At 36.0% G+C, this 27,160-nt stretch overlaps 1 protein-coding gene and 1 pseudogene across 1 annotated transcript; both read left to right on the top strand.

Moving 5' to 3' along the window:
- The first annotated feature begins 3,014 nt into the window (after nucleotides 1-3,014).
- On the top strand, nucleotides 3,015-26,371 carry IL13RA2 (interleukin 13 receptor subunit alpha 2). Its single transcript, XM_045817654.1, has 12 exons — nucleotides 3,015-3,107; nucleotides 3,239-3,290; nucleotides 5,688-5,758; nucleotides 7,579-7,705; nucleotides 9,704-9,855; nucleotides 11,354-11,507; nucleotides 12,040-12,160; nucleotides 16,369-16,553; nucleotides 18,175-18,320; nucleotides 19,715-19,859; nucleotides 24,582-24,697; nucleotides 26,242-26,371. Exons 2-12 carry the CDS (start codon nucleotides 3,254-3,256, stop codon nucleotides 26,290-26,292), a joined length of 1,305 nt encoding a protein of 434 aa, XP_045673610.1. The 5' UTR covers nucleotides 3,015-3,107; nucleotides 3,239-3,253; the 3' UTR covers nucleotides 26,293-26,371.
- Nucleotides 13,421-14,305, top strand: LOC123805217 (annotated as a pseudogene).
- Nucleotides 26,372-27,160: the final 789 nt, after the last annotated feature.

Below are 27,160 nucleotides of genomic sequence, written 5' to 3'. Positions count from 1 at the left end.
AGAATATCCACTGGTCACCTCTCATACGCAGCCCAACCACTGGAGATCAAACCTGAAACCCAGGAATTGAACTGGCAACCTTTCATTTCATGGAATGTTGCCCAACCAACTGAACCACATCAGTCAAGGGGTTTTCATCATTCTCTACAAAATACTCTACTATAGGATGTAATATTTGCTAGTTATTATCTAAATTAGAATTGACTCACCACAAGTTCATAGGCTGATTGTACTATTATTGAGTCATGTATTGATCTCAGCAAGCTGTCAAACTTTAAGATCTGGCAGATTCTGCAGATATTGATTATGATGCTGAGTCTTGGTCATTCTCTACAAGCTCTGCATAGACATTTGTATATGTTGGATGGTCTCCTTGAAATAAGATTAGTTATTCAGGAAGCCAGTTCTTTTGAGTCACATCCTAAAACTGTGGATGGATACACAGCAGACTGAGGAAACAAAATGATAGCCCAGGGATAATTATGTGAGAGGAAATTGAGCTTCACTAATGTAAAATTAGGTGAAAGACAATATTATGTGTTAATGTGAGCAGAGTTTTTAGAATCAGATATAAACATTTTTGCTTGCTGAAGTTTTGTAACCTTGAGTAATTTACTTAACATTTTTGAGCCTCAAACTACTCAGTCGCAATACTGAGATAATAATAATAGTAACTATACCCCTGGCTAGTGTGGCTAAGTTGATTGAGCATCAGCTTGCAAACCAAAAGGTCACTGGTTCAATTCCCAGTCAGGGCACATGCCTGGGCTTTGGACCAGGTTCCCAGTTGGGGAGCATGTGAGAGACAATTGATCAATGTTTCTGTCCTGCATGGATTTTTTTTCTCTCTCTTCCTTCTTTCCCCTTTGTCTAAAAATAAATAAAAACCTAAAAATTAGTAGTAATGATCAGTGTTGGTGAGACTTAAATGAGCTATCCATATCAAGCATCTGGCACAGAGCTTAATAAACTATAGTCTCTATTATCATTATTTTCTAAATACCTGACAAATTTGGTACTAGAGCTTAGATCTCCTGGTCAGTGCCTTCTCAAGTAAGGCCATATAAATTTATCATTTCACCCACAGGTGACATTTAAGCCTTTGTAATCACACTACGTTTTTTCTATCTTCAAGTTCTACTTTTCTATTTTCCCATTTTCCTTTTCTGTAAGTCCTATTCTAATTGCTTTGGGTGATATTTTTTGGATATTTTAAATAATGTGAGTGGAAAATGTCAAATTTTATAACACTGGTTTTTTCACCCCCCAAAATAAACTAATTTTTAAAAAAAAACCTAAAAGAAGTATACATAATATGCTCATACTTCTTTTTTTTAAGATTTTATTTATTGATTTTTAGAGAGGGAAGGGAAGGAGAAAGAGAGACAGAGACAGAGAGAAACATCAATGTGTGGTTGCTGTGGGCCATGGCCTGCAACCCAGGCATGTGCCCTGACTGGGAATCGAACACTCATACTTCTTTTAAGTGGTTTTTTAATTGTTTAATTTTTAAATATTTTATTTATTTATTTTTAGAGAGAGGAGAAGGAAGGGAGAAAGAGAGGGAGAGAAACATTGACGTGCAAGAGAAATGTCAATTGGTTGCTTCTCACGGTGCCCCAATAGGGGGCCAAACCTTCAAGCCAGGCATGGGAATCAACCTTTCGCTTTGCTGTATGATGCCCAAATGAGCCACATCAGTCAGGGCTAGGTGAATTTTTTAGAAGCCACTTGAATAACATTGAAAAAGTTCATTCCTCATTTCCTGACACATAATTATTTGTCTCTGCAATTTGGTCACTGCTTTTATAAACACATCCTGTTTTATAAACAGGAATCTGTGGTCATTTCCAATACTTTGGAAGACTCTTTTTTTCCTCTCTCAAGGCAGAGAAGAAACTTTTCTACAAAACCGTATCATGTGGGTGACTAGATTATTAGCCTTACAACATTTTTCTATCCCTTTCTTTTTTAACTTCCCTTTCAGTACAGATTATACCAGCTGTGGGGTCTTATACAAGTCACATCATTTCTTTAAACCTCAGCTTTAATGATTATAAATATACAATACCAATGTTATACCCCTGAAGATTTCAATAAATTTAATAAATTTGTTGTGAATTATCAAAAGATAAAGAAATATAAATATATTTTTATTAGGACAAAGAGAAGTAAAGGCAGATAATGGAACAACATAAGTGGTAGAAGTTGGAGTTTAATATTAAGTGCTTAGCTATCTACTGTCAGGTTAATTTTGCTGAACTAGTAGAGGCAAATGCATAGGTTGGAGCAACTTATTTTCAAGTTTTTGTTTAGTGACTAGATGCTCAGAAGCAAATCCCTTTCAAGCACATAAAGCAATTTATTATTTTGATTGCACTTTCACATTTATTATCTCATTTGATCTTCAGCACAAATCTGCCAGGCTGTGCTAATTACCTTCATTTTATAGTTGGGAATTGAGTTATAAGTTTCCTCTAAGCATATTAATGATTGAGGCAGGGCTGAAGTTCAGGTTGATACTTATAACATTGTAACTTTTATTATAATAAGCTCCTTAGATGTATATCTGTTAGTTTATGCAAGGATTAATTAGTCCTGTAAACTTTTATAACACCTTGCTGTGATTCTAAATTTGCTTCATATGGGCTTTTAGCCACACCCATAACCTCACCTATCTTGTGATTTGTGGAGTCCGTATCCAGGCTGCTGGCTATTTTTTGATCACCTATGTAATTTTTTTCAGTGTGCTTGATTCTTACACAAGAAGGGACTTACTAGAGACTCTAATTAATGCCTCTACACTGGAGAGGAGAAAAAAAACAGGGCCTGTGATAATTGCCTATGATAATCTATTTCTTGAGAAATCATATTATTGGTAAGTACCTGGAGTTTCTCCAATAATGCAAGGATTGTCCCAGCCAACTCTTAGAAGGAGATTGTATAGCATGGCTTTGAGGAGGTGGGGAAGTGAGGCTGAAAACAGGAAATAGCTTTAGGCTTGCCATTCCAAAGGAGTGTCTGTCTCAGTGAAAACTGTCTAAGCAAGAGTATTAGGTGAAACTGAGTGGGTAGAAACCAGAAGCTGCCTTCCACATTGATCTCAGGTATGAAAAATGCCTAGTATAGTGGTTGTCTTCAAGAGCTCTGCCAGGAGACTATCTGGATTCAAAGCTATATTTCACCATTTGTGGTCTATGAGTCTTGTTGGAAATTGTTTAATTTCTTTGTGTTTCAGCTCCTGGTCTTTAAAATGGGAATAAAAAGAGTATATACACCCAAGGCTGACTGTGAGTATGACATGAGATAATGTACATAAACTGTTTAGAGCAGGGCAGTACTTGGGCTGCTGTGAGTGCTAAGGAAGTAGTAGGAGGTATTATTATTACTGCAGATATTATGACTGTTGTAATTTGCATCTTGTATATTAGACAAGGTTTAACTGGAATAATATCTGGTAAAAATAAGTGCTTAAAGAAGCTTTATTGAATTATTACTCTGCCAAAAATGTTATGATGATGAAACTCTGTGGTGGGTTGATGGTTTGGTTGGTGACAATAAGTTGAGGAAGGTTCCAGGTGCAGCTTCTGGTAAGATAGGTACAGGACAGATGCCATATAACAGGAAAACTTATTTGCTAGTTAGAGGAAAGGGCTTAAGAGAGTGTTTTCCAGTTCTAGATCTGCAACAAATAAGTTGTGTGAACTTGGACAACTCACTTTCCTTTCTAGGTATTTCCTCATTTTAAAAAATAAGTAGTTAAGCCCTGGCTGGTGTTGCTCAGTGGACTGAGTGCCAGCCTGTGAACCAAAAGGTTGCTGGTTCATTTCCCAGTCAGGGCACATGCCTGGGTTTTGGGTCATGTCCCCAGTAGGGGGTGTGTGAGAAGCAACCACACACTGATGTTTCTCTCCCTCTCTTTCTCCGTGTCTTCCCCTCTCTCTCAAAATAAATAAATAAAATCTTAAGAAAAATAAAAAATAAGGAGTTAAGATCAGGCAAGTGGTTGTTAACTGTGGGTTGGGGGTGGGGAGTGCATGATAAACTTTTAAATCTTGTATATCTGCATTTCTACTCCCCATCTTCCCTTTGTCCTCATATCCTCCCCCCTGCACCCCTCTTGTGAAAACTCCATCCTTCTTGGTAATCATATAACCATATAAAGAATATAGCCCTGGCCAGTTGGCTCAGTTGGTTGACTCATCATGCCATCCACCAAAATATTGTGGGTTCTCTCCCCAGTGAGAGCACATACCTATGTTGTGGGTTTGGTGCCTGGTTGGGGCATGTATGGGAGGCAATTGATAGATGTTTTCCTTTCATATTGATGTTAATCAATCTCTCTCTCTCTCTCCCTCCTCCCTCTATTCTTCTCTTTTCAAAATAATGAACATATCCTGGGGTGAGGATTAAAAAAATATATAAAGCACATCATTGCACTAGTGACAACTCTGTAACCCAACAGACAAGGAAATGATTGCCTTTGTGTTCATTTGGATAAGAAAGTCTAGATGGGAGCCTAGGTGTAATTTAGGAACTTCTTTCATGGGCTTACAGATAAGTCAGGAAGTCAGCTATCCCATTTCCTGATTTTGCTTAAGTATATTGAGCTGATCCAGGAAATACTACTTGATAGCTTGAGTCAAGCTTCAGTAGCTTATAAATGCAATAGAAGCAAGTGATTTTTAACTCTTTATTTAATATTTATGCTATACATGATGTAAGGGTATGAAATATTTAAGGACAGATTGGTAGGTGAAAGAGGACTTTAAGGTCTGTCTGTGAACATTTTGAAGGAAGCCTGATTGTCTTAGTGTTTATAGGTAATATTAATAGATTTCTCTTTGTCAGACCTATTGTCTTGGGTCCAAAAGTGACTAGTGTGTTTATCTCAATCTATGAGAGAAGCTCTGTGGAAGGTCTGTGGTCTTATGTTGACCAAACCTACCCATTACTTATAGATGCTTTAGAAGGCAGCAATAGGCTGGCAAGTGTGTAGGGAGGAAATCAGGAGGGATATTTATTGGACCTCAGTAAGAGAAAAGGCATCCCCTTATAATTTTATGAAGCATACAACATAGCATGGTGTTGATTCAGCCTAGTTAGCTAATTGAGGGAAGACAAATATTGGAGCCCCAGAGGAAAAGCTTTCATAATCCTGAGTCAAACATGTGGGAACCAGCACAGTAGGGTGGAAGTGCATTGAATTGGGGATCATATCTCTGTCCTCTTCTAGTTTTGTCATTAACTTGCTGTGTAATCTTGGACAAGTCTGAGTTTTATTTCTCAATATATAAAGAAGGATCAGACAAGCATTGTCTCCGGTATACTAGCTGTCTTTAACAGCTTGATCCCAAGATTCTATTACATAATAATTGAAGCCTACCAACATTAGAACATTATAGATTGACCAGGATAAAGAGGGTGGGGCAAGGAGAGAGGGTTGTTATGCTCAATTAATTTACATAGGAGAAAAGAAAGGTTGTCCCTGAATGTTGGGTAAGTGACTTTTAATCCTTAACTTCCTGTGAAATTGTTGGTTCCAGGATTGTAGACTCAAAGAGCAGTGTAGGACTTCAAGTAAGTAGTGATTTTTCTTTGAAAGGAGAACGTTTTTTAAATTTTTATTTATTTATTTATTTATTTATTTATTTATTTATTTATTTATTATTGTTATTCTATTGCAGTTGTCCCAGCTTTTACCCTTTTGCCCTCCTCTGCCCAGCCTACCCCTCACTTCCATGGTCAATCTCCACAGGTATTTTTAACTGAATTTATCAGGATGACATTTGTTAATAAAATTGTATAGGTTTCAGATGTACAATTCTATAATACATCATCTTATATTGTATTGTGTGTTCACTATCCCAAGTCACTTATCCCCCCTCTACCCTCTTCCATCTCCCCCACCCCATTTCCTTCTGGTACTCACCATATTGTTATTTGTGTCTATGAGGGTTATATCATTTTGGCTTAATCTCTTCACCTTTTTCACCTAGTTCCCCAACCATCTTCCCCTTTGACAGTTGTCAGTCTATTCTCTCTATCTATGAGTCTGTTTCCATTTTGTTTGTTAATTTATTTTGCTTATTAGATTCCACATATGAGTGAAATAATATGGTATTTATCTTTCTTTGATGGGCTTATTTCACTTAGCATAAAATGCTCTTTAGGTCCATCCATGCTATCACAAAAGGTAAGATTTCCTTCTTTTTATGGCCAAGTAGTATTCCATTGTGTAAATGCACCACTGCTTTTTTATCTGCTTGTCCCCTAGTAGGCACTTTGGCTGCTTCCTAATCTTGGCTATTGTAAATAATGCTGCAATGAACATAGGGGTGTTTATATTCTTTTGAGTTAGTGTTTCAGGTTTCTTTGGATATATTCCCAGAAGTGGAACACTCAAAAGGCAGTTCCATTTTCAATTTTTTGAGGAAATTCTGTACTGTTTTCCACAGTGGCTGCACCAATCTGTATTCCACTAACAGTTCACTAGGTTTCCCTTTTCTCCATATCCTCACCAGCACTTGCTTGTTGATTTATTGATGATAGCTATTCCAACAGGTGTGAGGTGATATCTCATTGTTAAAGGAAAGTTTTTTTTTATTGAGCAGGTATGTGGAGAAATGAATCCTTTAAGTTTTTATCACAAAACCAGTATTCTTTAAGGATAAATAGATGATTAAATTGTATTCTGTGGCAGTGAAGTGCTGTTTTAAGAAAGGGCTACTAAGTTCAGATTTGCCCTTTAGATAGGCTATTCTTGCTGTATGTGGTGGAGAATGGTTTGGACACAGGAAATGCTAGATAAGGAGATACTTGATGAAAAGATCCTCAATTTAGAAAGTGGTAGTGATAGCTGAGAGATTAGATGGGAGAGGGAGAAGTTGAGGAAGACTCCCGGGTTTCTGATTTGGGCAGTTAGGAAGATGATGATGCTGTTTACAGATATAGGAAACACAAGGAAGAGTGAAACAGATAAGAGAGTAGAAGATGATGATTTCATATTTATGAAGAAATGGAACTGATTTCTAAATGGAACAAAGTTCTGAGTTATCTGAGGTTTGGTGTAGGTTCTGAGCATTCTTAGTAGTCAGATAACTTTCAAATATTTTTCATTTCAGAAAGGAGTGTATGTATCTGTGTGTTTTCATTCTTAGAGGAGAGGATTGCTATGGAGACTAATGATGTCATAATTCCCCCCATGAACCATTAAGAACTGGTGGGTCTGGCTCAGTCTACAGGCTGAAGGCTTTTTAAGTCAACCCATCCTGGCTACAGCTGTGATATATAGAAAAGTGTGGGGGTGGGGCTAGTAAAGGGATACTGTTTTTTTTTGTTTTGTTTTGTTTTGCTTTGCTTTGTTTTTATTTTTATGAGAAAGATGAAACTATAATCCTCCTTTTTCAATTATATTGGTTCCAGACTTAATTCTTTCTTTGTTCATGGTTCAGTGTGGCACAATTTTCCCAAGTCTTGGTAGAAAGCATGCAGAGAGTTCCCAAATGTATTTTCAATTACATTTAGTTATTTGGTTATCTGAAGTAAGATCAAGTTAAAATGTTGTATTTTTTTTAGAGTGGAAAATTCAAGGTATTAAATTTTAGAGAAATGGATTTAATTCATTTGGACCTCAGATGCCTATATGCCATTGTTATTTGCACAGCATTTGGCTCTACTTGTTCTTCAAACGCTGAGATAAAAGGTAAACCAACAATGAGGTAGTTTGAAAATTAGAGATATTAACTGTCTTTTCAACTTGACCTAAAAAAGTACATGACAAATAGATAGATTGTTATTGGAATTCAGGAAGTCCATGCACAAAAGATATGTTCATACTAGTCAGTGCCATGTGTAAGGTAACTATGATAACAAACATTTTGTGGGATAAAAGCCAAATTAAAAGACACTTTGTAAATATTTTCTATAGTCCTCACTAATGAATATGTTAATTATCTGAAACAACACTGCCCGATACCCAACTAACCAAAACTTTTTTTAATTCCTACCATTAACTTTTAAAACAATTAGATAAATAAAAAAATATAGAGATTTAAAGTAAAACTTAAAATTAATTACAGAATTATTAAATTATCTCATTAAGTCTTCTTATAACTGAAGGTAATTAGAATGATGCATTTGACAAAAATTTCTAACTATAAAAGTTGAAACAACAAGACTGTTATTTCTTCCCCAAGGCAGGCTTTCCTCATGTACCCACATGAGGATCCTACATCAGATTATTACTTGTGCCACAATTTCTTTTTTTTTTAAGATTTTATTTATTTATTTTTAGGGAGGGAAGGGAGAGAGAGAGAGAGAGAGAGAGAGAGAGAGAGAGAGAGAGAGAGAGAAACAGAAACATCAATGTGCGGTTGCTGGGGGTTATGGCCTGCAACCCAGGAATGTACCCTGGCTGGGAATCGAACCTGGGACATTTTGGTTCCCAGCCCGCGCTCAATCCACTGAGCTATGCCAGCCAGGGCCACAATTTCTTTCTGTGGGTCTTTTTCCCCTCACATCATTAAGTGTTGTATTAAAATGAACAACAGGGCAGAAACGAGAGCAAATTATTGGCAGAAAGGCAACATGAGGGTTGTAGTATAGTAACTACTAGCTTTGCTAGTAGGAAAGTTTATAGAATATTTGTTTTCATTGCTTTTTAAATTATCAGATGGGGTCACCATTGCCTCCTACTGCTTCTTTGCCCAGAATAAAAGAGTCCATTTCCTGATATCATTCTATTCAGCTGCCTGCCACTTCTTGACTCTTTCCAAAGAGTGGCTCTGGTTTGCCATACTTTAGGGCTAGCTCTGAACTTTAGTTTACTAAAGGATTTTATTAACCAGGCTAGACCAACAAGATCTGCCTATTCTCCTAATTCTTAAGGCCTTTAGCCATAACTATTATGTTTTATATTTTCTATCCCTTTTTGTGTGTGTGCTATGGTGTAAAATGGATATTGTAAACAATGAATTAAGACTGGTTCTTTTTATTAGAGAGATTTCTGTAATAAAGTGTTCCCATTTTAGACTAAATTATGATCTGTATGACCACAGAGATAACTCCATGTGAATTTCTTGTTTCTGTGAAAACTTAGTACCTCTCTAGGCAAAGTCACATTTTGCATATGTGATTTCTTTAAAAAGGGATAACCATATAGCAGTAAATCAATTTTTAAACTGCTTTATTGAGATGTAATTTTCATAGCAAAAAAACTCATGCTTTTAAAGTGTATACTCATGCTTTTAAAGTGTATTGTTCAGTGGTGTCTAGGCTATTCATGAGGTTGTACAACAGCCATCAATGTCAAATTCTAAAATATTTACATCACCCCCAAACCAAACCCTATATCCATCCAGCAGTCATGTCTCATTCTCCTCTCCTTCCAGCTACTGGCAACCACTAGTGTTTTCTGTCTCAATAGATTTGCTTAGTCTGGATATTTAATGTAAATGTAATCATGCAATATGTGGTCTTTTCTACTGGCTTTTTAAATTTAGCTTTAAGTTTTCAAGATTCTTTATGTTGTGGCATATATCAATACTTCATTCTTTCTTATGGATGAATATCCCATTGTGTAAATATACCACAATTTATTTATCTATTCATCAGTTAATGAACATATGGAAGCAATCCAGATTTAGCATTTTTTTGTCATTAAATACAGGAAAAAAGTAAAAATATTTTTATTTTATTTCAGTTAATCCTCCTCAGGATTTTGAGATAGTGGATCCTGGATATTTAGGTTATCTCTATTTGCAATGGCAACCTCCACTGTTTCTGGATAATTGTAAGGAATGCATGGTAGAATACGAACTAAAATACCGAAACATTGATAGTGAAAACTGGAAGGTAAGTAAAGCATGCAGTTGTGACGTCAGAGTGATTGTTAGGAGTTTTCTTGTGATTCCTGATGTCAGTGTCCACTCTAATTTCTGTCTCTTAATAGGTATTATTAAGATAAAACAAGCCTCCATAGCTGCTGCTTTTTCCTGTGCTTACTGTCACATCTGTTTTCACCCTATCCAGTATTAAGACTACTATAGAAAAAAAAACAAGCAAAACACTTGGTCCATGGAATATGAACTTGAAGAGTGCTTATACATTTTACCATACTTCATAGTTACTTATATACCTGTATATGGGTCTTATATATGCTACTAGACTGTGATTTTTTTTCTTTGTGGGAGTCAAGATATATTTATCTTTGTACTCACTCCATGGAACACAACATGGTTCTTTGCATATATTTTAGTAAATCAAATTATTAACTATTTACATAGTCTACAAGCATGTTCATTCAAAGATTTCTGTTGTACAATGAATTCTTTTACCCTCCTAATTTAGCTAGGTAGTTTCAAAGGACAATTCATTTTTTATTATTTTTTATTTTTTAATACTGGCCTAAGGACATGCTCATTGATTTCAAAGAGGGGGGAAGGGAGGGAGAAAGAAAAAAAGAAAAACTTCAATATCAATGTGAGACAGAAACATTGATTGGTTACCTCTCCTACTGCACCTTACCAGGGACTGAACCCACAACTCAAGCATCTGCCCTGACTGATAATCAAACCCACAACCTTTCAGTTTGCAGGATGACACCCAACCAACTAAGCCACACTGGCCAGGGCTCAAGAAACAATTCAAACCAAACATTTATTGAGCAATTTTTGTTCCCAGCACTCTGCGAGGCATCAAGAATACAAGGATAAACAATATGTGATTTTAGTCCTCTAGGACAGGTATTCCCAACCTCCAGGGCCATGGACCAGTACTGGTCCTGGCTTGTTAGGAACTGGGCTGCACAGCAGCAGGTGAGCTTGAATGCAATGCACTTAAGTCATCCCCAAACCATTCCTTTCACCCCATCTGTGGAAAAATTGTCTTCCACAAAACCAGTCCCTGATGCCAAAAAGGTTGGGGACCACTGCTCTAGGAACTTACAGTTTGTCTTTCTCCAGTTACCTCCAAGATTTTATTTTATATTATTCCTGAAGAATTAATATGACATTTGAAAGGTGATAAATCATTTGCCATGTCATATGTGCATGGTATGTGAAAATTATCTCTTGATTTCAAGTAGCTTATAATGCAAATCATGCCATTAGATCCTTTGTCTCTTCCAGACTTTTTAAAATGACATATTAAGATTCAAATGGTCTCATCAAATGATATACAAAAGTTCTGACGGAAATATAACTGAACCATTGACTGTATCAGATAATCCTGAGTAATTTCTTAGCTATTGAGAACTCGCCAGGTTATTAATGACTTATTAGCCTTATTAATGTAGTTTATGATACCAGCACTGTTTCTAAGCCTGGCTCTGTCTCATGTTTTTATCAAACAGACCATCATTACTAAGAATCTACATTACAAAGATGGGTTTGATCTTAACAAAGGTGTTGAAGCAAAGATACATACGCTTCTGCGAGGACAATGCACAAATGGATCTGAAGTCCAGAGTTCATGGTCAGAAGCTACTTATTGGACATCACCTCAAGGTTAAAACAAAGCTTTCTTTTCATATTTAATACTGTGAGAACAATCCATATAGGGAATAAGTCCTTTAACTTTTATACATGAGATTGCATGTACAATTGAGAGTATGGTACAAAAAGAATAATTTTTAGGAGTGGGTGACTAGCCTTTTTGAATTCTTTAAATTAGCAAACACATTTGGTGAAGCCTACATCTTATTTGGTTAATATAGTTGCCAGTTTTGGCATCATATTAATAAATATGCCTATGAGCATTTGCTCAATTGCTCAGAGCATTTTAGAATTATTAATTTAGTACTTGCATATATGCTTACACTAGTACTGACACTAGTAAATGAACCCTCAAAAGTTTTTGATTTTGCATGCCCCACTTACAGTGAAGTGATTCAATAACTTCCTTTTGGAATATTCTTGATTATGTTGATTGCTAAATTAAATGGAGAGGTAAAAGGAAATGAAAAAGAATTGTACAGTGATTTCCCAAGTGATTCATCACCACGTATTTCAAGCATTTACAGTTCATTCATTCCTTTAGGAAATCTGGAAACTAAAGTGTGGGATATGAATTGCATATATTATAACTGGCAGTATTTACTCTGTTCTTGGAAACTTGGCACGGGTGTCCATTTTGACACCAATTACAACTTGTTTTACTGGTGAGTATTTTATAATAAGAATTTCATATTAGGAAAATATCTAGTAAGATTAATCCATAGAATGAGGTAACTGAATTTTCACTTAATTAAATTCATTGTATTTTTCAGTGTTGTACTTATGATGAAGTTGTTTATAATTATTTGGGGTTTTAAAGGAGAAGTATGTTTAGGCTATGGCTTCTGGAAGGCTCTCTGTGGGTTATACACGAATGTAATCACTGTTTTTATACTAGATTCAGTTTTGTATTATTTAAATAAATGGATGTATAACCTAAAAAATATTGGCATGTTTTATATTTTTGCTTTTTGAAAAAGCAAATACCTATTAAAACTGGATCCTTTTTCTGACTTTACCTTTGGTAACTATCACTGAGGTTTTTAAACTTACAGCCATCTTAAATCTTCTATCTCCCTCATTCCTTGTTTCATGACAACATTGGTCATGTCCCGACACTCCTTTACTAGGTCATACATCTGTTCTTTACTTCCCGTGTATTCTTTAAGAACACCACTTTGGGCTCAGTTCATTTCACACTTGGATGATTGCTATAGCTTCCCAAGTGAAGGTTTCTCTGCTTCTACTCTCTCTCCTTCTTATACATACTGCTCACTGTAGTCAGATCTATCTTCCTAGACTGCAGTATTCATATACCACTCTTTTGCTTAAAAACCTCCAGTGGCTACTCATTGTCTCCAGGATAAAATCTAACTGCCATTCAAGGTCTCTGCCCCACTGTACCACTGCCTTTCCAATGTTACCTTCTACTATCACCATTGTGGATGTTCCACTCTATCTAGACCCATTTCTACATTTTTATTCTCACACATGTTATATTCTTTTATGCTTTTGTGTGCATTCCTATCTGAAATGCCCTATGACTCTCTCTTTTGCCAACTCTTATCCATCCTTCAAAGGCCGTCTGGTATTAAATTTCCTTAAACCTTTACTGATCACATCAATTTCTGCTCACTTTTTCTCGGAACTATTACTTATTGTCCAGATAACATTTAACTTTTTTTCACATATATGCATATATGCTTTGTTTCCTCTCTTAAATTGTTAAGAGATTGGTGGGGATGAACTATTTCTTATATTTCACTTGACTACCTCTGTGCTATACCCGTAGTGGACTATTGCTAAATATTTACTAAATTAATGAAAAAAGATGTATTTATGAAATAATAGAAAAAGTATGTTTGTCCCCACTGGAGCTCTGCTGTGCCTGCAGGTCTGTGGTAAGCTGAGGACATGGGTCTCTCTTTTGCAGGATGGGGTTTGTTAAAGTTGTCAAAATAAGGCCTATTTTAAGGGATACCTAGTGAAATTTAGATGATGATAAGAGAGTAAAACTGATTACTATGCCTAAAAACACTTCAAATGTAAGTACAGGATGATAGTTCGTGTAACCAACAGAGATGTCATTTGTCATATTTCTTATGCTCGTAGAGAAGGAGATATGACAGTCTGTGCAACTTATGCTCATGAACTACCCAAGTATGGTGTGAAGGTCAGCTTGACAGATTAGACTGCAGCATATGTACTGGCCTGCTCCTGGCCCACAGGCTTCTCAATAGGTTTGACAAGTGGAGGTGACTGGAGATGAATACAATGTGGAAAACATTAATGGTCAACCTGATGTCTTCACCTGCTCTTTGGGTGTAGGGCTTACCTAACTACTACCAGAAATAAAACTTTGGGGACCTTGAAGGGAGCTGTGGATGGAGGCTTGTCTGTCTCTCATAGTACCAAATGATTCCCTGGGTATGGTTCAGAAAGCAAGAAATTCAATGCAGAAGTACATCAGAAGCACATCATGGGTCACAACATTGCAAATTATATGTTATTTAATGGGAGGAGATGATGATGCTTATTAGAAACAATTCTCTCAGTACATAAAGAACAACATAACTCCAGACATGATGTAGGATCTGTATAAGAAAGCTCTCACTGCTGTATGAGAGAATTCAGTCTATGAGAAGAAGCTTAAAAAAGCAGCTTAAAAAAAGTGGAACAGTTTCAAAATGTGTCTTGCCAATAAGAAAGATTACATAACGCAGAAGAAAATAAGCTTCCCCAGACCTCAGAATGGGGTGCTGAGAGCTAACAAATCAAACCACAATTTTCTATGGAGATTTTTCAGATAAAGACAATAAATTTACAGAGCAAGCATAAAAAGAAAAAAGGAAATAAAGAAAAAGAAAAAGCATATGAGAGGACAAAGTGTTACTCTTTGTGAGTCTTACGGCCAAATTGCCATGGCATTTTTCTTTAGAAAATCATAATAATAAGTGATAAGACATAAATTATTAACAATCTTGAGAACTGGGATCTAATCCCTGCTCTGACATCATTTTATCCAGGGGTCTTCGGTAAGCAATTTCCCTTTTGGGGCTCTCAGTTTCCTCATCTCAAATTGGATGTGCCAGTTTTTAAGGTCTAACTTTTTGTTCATTAATGCAGCAAATATTAAGCAATTATTAAATGCCAGTCTCTGTTCTACATAAAAAAGACAAAAATGTGAATAAGACAAAGTCCTTTCCTTCTTGTACATTGTATTTCATGTTTAACATAATTTTATCATCTTCTTAGTAAAATAGTGAAGGATAAATATAGAGAACGGAAAATAAGTATATTATGAGGCTTCCCACTGACACAAAGTAAATCTGTGTAAAGTCAAACTTCTAATCAGGTAAACTAACCAAAACACTACAATTTTACAAACTCTGGCTAAAGTAAATACTTGGCATAAAGTCAGTTCTGTAGAATCTAGTTATTTGTACCAACATCATTGATTGGATTGGCCTTATTTCAAAGGGAGAATTTTGGCTGCTTTTATAGTTAATGTCACATTTTGCATTGCAAGCTTTTCTTTAGGAAAATAAATCAGGCATTTCTTGCTTTGGAAAGCAGTAGGGGAATTCCCCTTAATTCCCATTAGTTTTCTTACTGGGAAGAGGTTAACTTTCAATGATATGGCAACGTTTCTTGTCTAGGATGTTGGGAAATTACATATTTACTTGTCAAATAGTTCCTCTTTTCCTTTTTCACCCCATTGGTTTTTCAGAGGCTTATCTCTTGATGTGCAGTGTATCCTCAGAGAATTTTCATTTATTTTATTAAACATAACAATATTTTATAAATCTGTTTTTAAACCTGCTTTCTTCAAATGTAACTTCTCCAGTACAATATAGACAAAACAGTATCAATTAGCATATATGTTGTTGGAAATGACAAGATTTCATTTTTTTATTTCTGAGTAATATTTCTCTCTCTTTATATATAGAAAGAGATTTTATATATATATATATATATATATATATATATATATATATATACAAATTCATATATATATATTTTCTCACATCTTTATCCAGTCATCTATCCATGCACACCTAGGTTATTTCCATATCTTGTCTATTGTAAATAATACTTTAATGAACATAGAATGCACATATCTTTTCAAATTAAGATTTTCATTTTCTTTGTATAAACACCCAAAAGTACAAATTGCTCAGTCATATGGAAGTCCTAGTCCTAGTTATAATTTTTTTAGGAACCTCCATAAGGTTTTCCATAGTGGCTGCATCAATTTATAATCTCATCAACCATGTGTGAAGGTTGCCAGAGAAAGGGCTTGAGGAAAAAAATGAAGGGGAAAAAGAGGTAAAAACTTCTAGTTATAAAATAAATAAGCCACAGAAATTTAGTGTGCAGCATAGGAAATATAGTCAATAATGTAATAACTTTGCATGGTGACAGATGGTTACTAGACTTATTGTGATGATCATTTTATAAGTTGTACAAATGTTGAATCTATATTGTACACTTGAAACTAAGATAATATTAAACTAAGCCAACTATAATACTAAAAAAAGGCAGTATCATCTAAGACTGTATAAATTCCTGGTTTTCTTAATAGGAAAATTATTCTTTGATTCATAAATCCTGCTGGTGAGTCAACATAAATGTGCATTATCTTTGATATTTCATAAAAGTTCCCATCATGATATTATGGACTATGTCTCCTTTCCTTACTGTGGTATCCTTAGCACTTATCATGGGGTCTGGTACATAGTTGTAACTCAATAAATATTGAATGTTCTTAAGGGATTTTTAACTCACTTAGTGCCTTAAGATAATTGAAAATGGGACACCATAATGCTAGAAGATATTGGTAAAACAATTCTTGCAAAACTTCCCTTTACAGGTATGAGGGCTTGGACCATGCATTACAGTGTGCTGATTACATACAGGGTAATGGGAAAAATATTGGATGCAGGTTTCCCTATTTGGAATCACCAGACTATAAAGATTTCTACATCTGTGTTAATGGATCCTCAAAATCCCAGCTTATCAGACCCAGCTATTTCATTTTTCAGCTTCAAAATATAGGTGAGGTAACCAAACAACTTTAAAATGTTTCTATTTTAGGCCATTTACAACCACATGAAAGAGAAGAGTTAGACATAGAGAGAGAGAGAAAGAGAGGTAGAGATGGAGACCTACTAAAGTGCAAAGCTAGAAAAATGTGGGCCTACAGAGGATACAGAGGAAGCACTTATTAAATATAAAAGTATGGAAGATAAGGCATTGAGTGAAAGGTAAAGTAGCATTTTCATTAGAACTCACAATCTACTTCTCAGCTTCTAAGGGTGGTCTGCTATACAGTATTATTGTCTAGTGTTAGTGATGGAGTAATTATACAGTCACTTGCTTGCAGGCCTAAATAGGAAATGGTTGGATATTTTCCAAGTTTGGATTCTCAGTTCTAACAGTTACAAAAATTACAGGTTCTAGACTTGGCCATACCTGGGTCTGAATTTACTGCTTCCTAGGGTTATGACTCTGGGCAAGTTACTTTTAACATATTTCAATTTCCTCATCAGTAAAATGAGGATAATAAAGGATCACCTCATAGATTTACTGTGGGTATGAATACATTTATAATATAAATTTCTCTACAAACCATCCCTGGTTCAGTGCCTGATGCATCATAAGCTCTAAATGTTAGCTATTAACAAAAATAATAGTAGTCATAGTTATGGTAAGTGTTTCTAATGCTATTGTAAGGGCTAAAACTCTTCCTCTACACTTCTAGGTTCCTTTGACTGGCCTAATAATTAAATTGACATAAGACAGATTAGCAGGAGAAAACCAAATTTAATTACATATATATGAGAGCCCCACATAGACATGAAAAGCCCAAAGACAATTAGGCTATTGAGGCTTATGTGTCATCCTGAGCTAAGGAGAAGGGCCTAGAGGCCTGGCATTTCAAAGAGAAGGAAGACAATTCATAGGAAGATGGAAAGAGTAACTGCTAAATTAATGTTTATAACACTATTCAGAGACAGTGGGGCACAGAGAGGACTTTGAACAAATAGTCCCTGCCAGCTCTCCCCAGCCCACCACCCCTGGCCCATACATTTTGTAGTTAGTTATCTCTGGTGATGGCTCTCTTCCTGGACCAGCCCATATTTAAATTGTTTCAGTCAGTTAAGTGGACAGTTGGAATGGAAAGGAAAGGAAAGGAAAGGAAAGGAAAGGAAAGGAAAGGAAAGGAAAGGAAAGGAAAGGAAAGGAAAGGAAAGGAAAGGAAAAGAAAGGAAAGGAAGGAAAACTTCCTGAGTCTTTTGGAACTTAATAGTTTTCAGCTTGAAATAATCTATATGCTTAAGTGGCACTTTTTGTGGTGATATAGTCTGTTTCCCTTCACTACAAAATGAAAAAATGACGGTAATGATTTGGGTCATCTAACTTTTTTCTTTGGCTTTATTATTTGTCAATATGTGACTCACCGAAAATTAGTTTCCAAAACAACCAAGTTTGTTAATAACCTAAACTAGGTTGACAAGCAATCTTGATTTTAATTCACTTTATAGAGAATAGTCTTGAGCCACTTGATTTGTCCTGGAGGCTTAGGTTACTAGGTTTCCTTTGCTTTTCGTACGGACTACTGTTAAACTTCAGTAACCTCCATGTTGAAATAGTTTTTTGTTTGTTTGTTTTTCAGTTAAATCTTTGCCACCAGACTATCTTAGTATTATTGTGAAGGATTCAGATGAAATTAACCTGAAATGGAACATACCTAATGGACCCATTCCATCAAAGTGTTTCATTTATGAAATTAAGTTCACAGAAGATGATACTACTTGGGTGGTATGAGCATTACATTTATTTGGGAAAAACAAACATAGCCTTTTAAATAAAATAACAAACATGAGAACCAATCAATTGCTGTCCACAAGAAGTAGCACAGGAGATAACATGACATTGAAATGTATCTTAGTTTAATTTCAAGAAAATCAAATCATCTAGTGGATATAAGAAAGATTTTTGCTGTTTGAAAGTATAATCAATCATACCAACTTTAAAGCTGCATAGAACCTTAGAGGTAATCTAGTCACTTATTTTCAATAATGTGTGAATAAATTAAAGTTGATAAGTACATGCATAAGATGGATTATGAAGAGGTCTCAGATTAAAAAAATAAAAAACAAAAACATAAAAAACAACTTATTGAGGAACAACCACCAGGCTGGAGTTAGAGTCGAGTCTAGCTGGGCTTCCTGAGAATTGCTTGTAGCTGGGCAGAGAGGTTAACAGGAAGCAGGCAATGGTTGAAAGACTGATTATCCTCCAGCACCAAAAATGTGATGATGCCGTTAGCCCCACATTGTTATATGATAATTTTAATCATTTATTTCTAACTTAGAAGGTGTTGCAGAAAAAGTAAGTGAGGCATTAGTTCTAATCAATTCATTTCATAAGCATGAGAAAACTGGGAGTTGAATTGATTTACAAGTCCCAAGGAACTGAATTGATTTACATTCACATTACACAGCTAGAACTAAAATCCAGATCTTATTCCCTGTCCACTTTAACCTATATACACTATGTTGGTTCTCAAGAAAGTTACAACAAAATGAAAACTATTATTTTTATGAGAAACACTCCTCAGCTCTTTAAAATATAAAATTGAAATAATTGCTCAGCTATATTTTTCCTTTGAGATTATCCACCTTTATGTATTCTTACATCTGAAAGGGTAGTTTCATGTCAAGCCCAAAGCACCTACTACACAGGTTTTAGGTGATTAACCAAAATAAAAAAAGGGGAGGGGGAAGCTTTATGTGTATGAATCCTATAGTTTCTATAGCAATAGCATTCACATGATGGCTCTGTCTTTTTCCAACACAGTGTACATAGCATTTTCCAATTCATGAAATCTGGGAAATTTGACACTAGTCCAAATATTGGCTATCACACCAAAGCTACCTAGAAATTGTGTCCTGTCACACATGTCATTTACTGCATGCGTTCATTGTCACTATAGAGAAAATTTAAGATATAGATAAAGAAGGGAATAAAAATAAAAAAAAATGTAACCCACTTTACAGAGAGATGACCACTGTTAAATTTTGGTAGATATGTTTCTAGTCATTCGATGCATATATTTTATGTTACAAAATCCATTTTGAAGGTGACAAAAGGGATTGATCTAGCTACAATTAGATGAAATAATGGCATCTTTTTTTTTCCTTGGCTTTCAGACCACCACATTTGAAAATGAAATATATGTCAGAAGAACATCAAATGAAAGCCAGCAATTATGCTTTTTAGTGAGAAACAGAATGAATATTTATTGCTCAGATGATGGAATTTGGAGTGAATGGAGTGATACACAATGCTGGAGAGGTATGAAATAAAAGAACAGCAACTAAATAACTGGCTTTTTGTTAGCATAATTAATTTTCTTTTGGTGTATTTTGTGGTTATACAAATCAGTTCCTCTGTCCAAGATGGAGGTGTAGGTAGATGCACTTAGCTTCCTTGCACAACCAAAAGAAGGACAACAACAAATTAAAAAACAAAAAATAACCAGAACTGCCAGAAAATCAAACTATATGGAAGTCTGACAACCATGGAGTTAAAGAAAAAACATTCATCCTGATTGATAGGAGACATGGAGATGGGCAGCCATAGTGGAGAGGACTTGTGGATCAGTCAAGGAAGTGGCTGGCAGAGCAGCTATCCTGCCCTGCATTTGCACGTGGATAAATAAGGAGGAACAACTGGGGAGTAAGACAGACCACGCAACCCAGGGTTACAGTGTGGGGAAATAAAGCCTCAAAACCTCTGACTGAAAATACCTGTGGGAGTTGAGGTGGCAGGAGAAATTCCTAGCCTCACAGGAGAGTTCACTGGAGAGACCCACAGGGCCCTAGAATGTACACAAACCCACCCACCCGAGAATCAGTACCAGGAGGACCCAATTTGTTTGTGGGTAGCAGGAGAAGTGACTGAAAGCCAGCTGAGAGCCCAGCAAGTGCCATTGTTCCCTCTCAGAATCCTCCTCCACAGACAGCACCATAATGCAGCCATGTGTGTTGCCCTGCCTGGGCAAATACCTAAGAGTCTGCCCCTTAGTACATAACAGGTGCCCTGAGACAAAAAAAAAAAAAGGCCCACATGAAAGAACAGATCCAAGCTCCAGAAGAAATACAACTAAGCAATGAAGAGATAGTGAACCTATCAGACACACAGTTCAAAACACTGGTAATCAGGAGGATCACAGAAATGGTTGAGTATAGTCACAAAATAGAGGAAAAACTGAAGGCTATGCAAAGTGAGATAAAGGAAAATGTACAGGGAACTAACAGTGAAGGGAAGGAAACTGGGACTCAAATCAATGGTTTGGAACAAAAGGAAGAAATGAACATTTAACCAGAACAGAATGGAGAAAGAATTCAAAAAAATGAGGAGTGGCTTAAAAACCTCCAGGACAACTTAAAGTGTCCCAACATCTTAATCATAGGGGTGCCAGAAGGAGAAGAGGAAGAGCAAGAAATTGAAATCTTATTTGAAATCATAATGAACTTCCCTAATCTGACAAGGGAAATAGGCTTCCAGGAAGTCCAGGAAGCTCAGAGGGTCCCAAACAAGTAGGACCTAAGGAGGCACACACCAAGGCACATCATAATTACATTACCCAAGATTAAAGATAACAGGAAAATCTTAAAAGCAACAAGAGAAAAGGAGACAGTTACCTAGAAAGGAGTTCCCATAAGGCTATCAGCTGGTTTCTCAAAAGAAATCTTTCAGGCAAGAAGGGGCTGGAAAGAAGTATTCAAAGTCATGAAAGGCAAGGATCTACAACCAAGATTATTCTATCCAGAGAAGCTATTATTTAGTATGGGAGGGCAGAGAAAGTTCTTCCTAGTTAAGGTCAAGTTAAAGGAGTTCATCACCATCCAGCCCTTATTATATGGAATGTCAAAGGGACTTACCTAAGGCAAAGAAGATGATGAAAAATATGAACAGTAAAATGACAAAAGTCACAACTATCAACAACTGAACATAAGAAGAACATAAACAAAAACGAACTAAGCAAACAACTAGAACAGGAACAGATTCACAGAAATGGAGATCACATGGATTATTAGTGGGGAGAGAATGGGAGAAAAGGTACAGAGAATAAGAAGCATAAATGGTAGGTAGAAAATAGACAGGGAGATGTTAAGAATAGTATGGGAAATGGAGTAGCCAAAGAACTTATATTTATGACCCATGGCATGAACTAAAGTCGGGGAATGATGGTGGGGGTGGTGGTACAGATCAGAGGGGAATAAAAGAAAGAAAAAATGGGACACGTGTAATAGCATAATCAATAAAATATATCAAAAAAGAAATCAAAAGTCTTTTTCATAGAGTCTATAATCAGAGAAGATAAATTAACAAGAACCTTAATCAAACATAGATTTATGGAAAATCTAATATCGAGTTTTAACTGAGAGTGGTTAAAGTAGTTTAAGAGTCTTGCTATGGTTCTGTTACCAACATTCTTGTTTTTCTGACTATCAGTAAAGAGAATATGCTAGTTCTTCTTTTGGAGGGGGGCACCTATGTTAAAAAAATATTTTCCTATGCTTTCAATTTTTAATAGAACAGAAATCTTAAAGCAAGGATAAGTCAGCATATACTTTTTTTGAGTGTCTTGTACTATGCCTAATGAATGTTTTTCTACTTAATATGTTATCATTAGTAAAATACATATTCCATTCATTTCCAACACTGATTTAAATTGACATGATAAAATACATGATGAAATAGTAATATAAACTAAAAAGCCTTGAGAATGAGGCAAAATATTATTGTGCTTTTCAGTATACTAGCTTTATCAATAGACATGACTAATAATTGTTTGAAAATGAAGTACATTAACTTAGCACTGCTCTTTCAGATATATACATATGTAAATACATATACATATATAGATATAGACAGATTCTGTCATTTCTATCTATCATTCATCTCCTTTCATGTTGTTCCATTATACTAGAATCACTGTTTGACTGTTATCTCCCTATTAATACAATGACATTATTGTTCTCTTTAATTTTTCAAAAATTTATTAAGCACCTACTATGTGTCACACTTTTCAGCCATGAGACAAAGAGCAGTAAAAAAAATTCCCTGTCCTCAAGAAATTTATATTTTATTCCCACACTGAGTAGAGATAGGCAACAAACAATGAAGCTAAATGTATCATATGTGTAATCACTAAGGGCTATGGAGAAAAAAATAGGCAGAGAGATGGAGAACTCAATTAACTAAGAGATAACATGAAGTCAGAATGAACACTTACTGGTTCTACTTTTTTAATTTTGTCATCACTATAAGAAATCTGTAGACTCTATGGAACTGATGTTGAGAAAATCATGTTCTACTGGTATCTTGTCATTAGTTGATGCATAGTTTATGGTGAGTTTTTAGCCACATCCTCAAAATCTACATCTTTTTATGTATTGTACATATAGTCTTAACCATGATATTGATGACTGAGACTTCTTTTTCCCTGATGGATATCTACTGGTAAAATCTTAAAACTTTGAGTTCAAGAGTAAAGAATTTCCTCAGATACATGTGGCCTTAGTTCTTTAGGCTATATTTTTATTGGATGTTTCAAGTTATAGAAGAATAGGACATTTTTTAATGAAAATATTTTTTCTTCAGGGTTGACTCATAAACAGAAGAAGCAACTGGAAACTCAGGAAAGAAAACTGCTTTCCCACTATTTTTGCATGCCAAAATCTTACATTATTAGTTACTTTTCTGGATTATATCCTTGCAAATCTTAACTGAACTGACCATATGAATTTGACTTATTAGAAAATATGATCTGGAGGGAAGAAGGCAAAGAAAAAGGTTGGACTGTGGGTAGTTTTAAGTGTATGTATGGGTCTAGGATTCAAGATGCTTTATAGTACTACTTAAAAACAAATGAGACATACTAGTTTTGGAAGGACAAGCTTTGCCTACTGTTCTAAGTCTGTATAGTCATTTCTCATTCCTTGCTACGCAGAAGAACCATTAAAAGTTTATCTCTAAAAGAAAACAAAAGCCCTGGGTAGTGTGGTTCAGTGGATTGAATGCCGGCCTGTGAACCAAAGGGTCACTGGTTCTATTCCCAGTCAAGGCACATACCTAGGTTGTGGACCAGGCCCCCAGTAGGGGGCTCATGTGAAGCAACCACACATTGATGTTTCTTTCCCTCTTTTTCTCCCTCCCTTCCCCTACCTCTAAAAATAAATAAATACAACCTTTAAAAAACAAGAAAAAAATACTGGTATGGCTGGTATGCCTCAATTGGTTGGGCATCTTTTTGCAAAGAGAAGGTCACCAGTTCGATTCCCAGTCAGAGCACATGGCTGGGTTGCAAGCCAGGTCCCTGGTCGGGGGCATGTGTGAGAAGCAACCAATTGATGTTTCCCTCCCCCATTAATATTTCTCTCCCTCTCTCTCTTTTCTTTTCTTTCTAAAATAAAATTAAATAATAAAATAAATAAAATATAAAATAAAATAAAATAAAATAAAAATTTAATAAAGAAAAACTCTTTAGTCACTGAAATGTGAGGCAACTTTAAAATCATAACCTTTAAAGATGAGGTCCATTATTTACACATAGACTTATACTGAAGACCAGCTTTTGCTTAGTACACCATTATATGATATAAACATTTGACTTATTGAGAGTTAAGAGATACATAAGATACATTTATTTTATTAATCGGCTAATGTTTTATCACTTTATTCCTATGAAAAATTCTCAAGGTCAATTTTTAAACAAAACCATATTGGAAAATAAGAATTGGGTTTTGGGGAGTTATTTTTCCAAGTGAAATGAAGAGATGTCACACTTCAGTGAGGTAATTCTACATAAAAAGTACAAAAATGAAAGAAATGGTACACTCAAACATATCTGTGGTGTCTATGCACTGACAAAGATGGCAGAAGTTTTTGACTTAAAACTCAGCTCTTCACCATTTACTAAATTATTTATGAAATAATTCAGTTTTGAAAATAATTGTGAACATCTAACCCTTCTCCCCTTTTCTTGTGATTTTTTTTCCCACTTAGATGGCATGTGGAAGGAAATCCTGCTATTTTTCTTGATACCATTTGCTTTTGTCTTAATTTTTATTCTGTTAATAAGCTGCCTGCTTACTTCTAAACAAAAAGCTTTACTGAAAATGGTAAGTTGTATAACATTATAATACTTACTCTGGGACAGTAGACTGTGGGGGAGCTTTGTGCAGCAAAGCCCCTTTCCCCCAGCCACCTCGGATGAGAAGGAAAGGTAGCCAGTCTCTTCGAGGAGAAGGGCCCTGAGCCTGTTCCTCAATGGGCTTTTATTGGGCTTAATTTGCACAAGAATACAGGTAAAGCTCATCAGTTATTGTCAGGAAGTAATGATCAAACAATAGATAACATTCAAATAACTATGAGGGCTTATTCTGAGTCAGGGTCAGATAGCCAAAGGGACATAAGACTTTGGGGAACAAACTCATTTTACGCGTGGACCCTTATCAGAAAATTGAGGGGATTCTTAGCAAAGCAGGTTTCACAGGATTTTATGCATTCTTTCTTAGGCCTGATCGTCCTGGGGAACTGCTGGTTCCTGCCTAGGGCTGCACCACCCTCCAGCATTGTTTCAGGCTTAAGTCAGGCAGGGAGAGTAAGGCAGCCAGAGATTAAGAGACTTCTTACAGACCAAATGAGGACTTAGGCTATGTCAAAGCTGGGGGGTGAAGGTCCATCACCCTCTTTTTCTATAGTCCCCCAAGTCCTTCCCTGATGGCCCTATTGTGACCATGCCTGTCTCAGGTTGTCCCTCCCTTGAGGAATCTTACCTATCATTGGCTAAATAGTTATCTGCCCAAGGCCAAGCAGGGTGAAGTAAAGGGGACAGAGGTGGCACCCCTGCTGGGAAGATAAGCTTTGTCTCCTTAGTGACGTATGGTCCTAAGATCTTTTTACTCAGCCTTATCCATGAGGGTTTACAGCTTCTGAAACCAGGCAGGGTAGTTCCCAACAGTAGATAAAAAGAAATGTTCTGCATTTAGGACTAATGGAATAATTTTTGCCTATACACTGTGGATGGACAATTAATGTTGTATGGATTGTGATGATGTCTTCAGAAAATATAACAATTTAAAAATTAACCCTGAAAAGCTACATTTTGGGGTGGATTTACTTTTGCTGAAATAAGAGAATATTGCTTTAGAATATGAAACACTACTTACATTTAGATTAAGGTAAAATATAAGAAAGGAGTTACAGGAGAAAGCAGGATTAAGAGAAAAATATTGAGTGACTTAAAGTGGACATACTCTAAAATGTATTACTAGTGTGCCACAGGCAGAGGATCACAAACATTACCAGGGGGTCTATCCTTCAAGAGCTCACACTCCAGTTGGGGGAGATAGAATTCATACAAAAAATAACCTGTGTTATAAGCTGATTTTAGATTTTTGTTTTTGAGTTGTATGGATAATGTAATAGAGTTTCAAAAGATGGAGGGATCACTGAGTTTGTGGGCTTTCAGGAGGAATTGTGACTTGGAGGAAAATATCTTAATGTCAAGTCTTTCAAAGATAAAGATTATGTATAATATGTCTCACTTCATTTCTCTGCTGAATTCTTTTTTTCCTTTGCCTATCCTGTGAGTAATTAATCTAAGTCAAATAGTTTGTTATTAATGCTTATTTGTTGATAATAGAGCTCTTTTTAATTTCAGATGTTTCATACAAAACAAGAAGTCTTTTCTCATCAAGAGACACTCTGTTGACTCAGTCATTTTGTCTTATGGCCAAATGTTAATTATGAGTCTTATTAAACTGAAAATTTCCTCCAAATGTTTAATAAACCTGATTTTAAAAGCATTGTATTTAAGTAGTCTTTAGAGTATTCAAACCATCATTCTAGTAGTAAATTTTCTAGATTCTATTAACAAGTTTTTTCCTCATTAATAATATGTGGTGAGAGTGGTGCATTTGCAGAAGTCAAAGGATGAGTCAGATTCTATTTAGTGATGTACTAATTGTTAGCAGTGGAAAAACAGTGCCAGCTGTTAACCTTGGTTAAGCAACCTCAGTTCCTGAGTTCTGGCTAAGAGAATTCAGAGCCAAGTCTCAAATTATAACAGAAAATTCATTTAGAAAGTTACAGATGTAAAAGGGCCCTTGGAGCTTAGGAGAAATAGAGAGAGAGATACAGACATGCCTTGAAGGGACAAAAGGGGAAGAGAGGCTTGGGTGTGCTCTGGAAGAGAGAGAGAGAGAGAGAGAGAGAGAGAGAGAGAGAGAGAGAGAGAGAGAGAGAGAGAGAGAGAGAGAGAGAGAGAGAGAGAGAGAGAGAGAGAGAGAGAGATGAGAGATATGAATGTGTGCCCTGGGGAAAGAAGGGAGTGGGGCAAAGTGCTGGTGTGCTCAATTGAAACAGCTATGCTGGGTCCTCCATCCTGCGGGCTTTTATCTGAGGTCTCAGAGGAGAACCTCAATAGAATACTCATCAGCTTTCTTGGTGTGTCTCCTCAGGGTCATGGTCTCTACTGATTGGTTGGCACCAGGGGATAGGATCACTACTCATTTCATCTGGTCCTGATATCAGCCATGGCATTGCTCCACCAGGTTTTGCTACTTCTCTGGGCTTGGGGC

The sequence above is a fragment of the Phyllostomus hastatus genome, unplaced genomic scaffold (assembly GCF_019186645.2).
Source record: "Phyllostomus hastatus isolate PE091 unplaced genomic scaffold, TTU_PhHast_1.1 phas_scaffold_28, whole genome shotgun sequence".
Taxonomy (NCBI): domain Eukaryota; kingdom Metazoa; phylum Chordata; class Mammalia; order Chiroptera; family Phyllostomidae; genus Phyllostomus; species Phyllostomus hastatus.
This window is presented reverse-complemented; position numbering and strand designations above follow the sequence as displayed.

Excerpts from the sequence above, each read along its gene's own strand:
- IL13RA2 (XM_045817654.1), top strand. The coding sequence starts at position 3,254 with ATGGGAATAAAAAGAGTATATACACCCAAGGCTGACT. Across the intron at positions 3,291-5,687 it reads ATATACACCCAAGGCTGACT|TTGTCCCAGCTTTTACCCTT; the intron begins GTGAGTATGACA and ends ATTCTATTGCAG. Across the intron at positions 19,860-24,581 it reads TGATACACAATGCTGGAGAG|ATGGCATGTGGAAGGAAATC; the intron begins GTATGAAATAAA and ends TTTCCCACTTAG.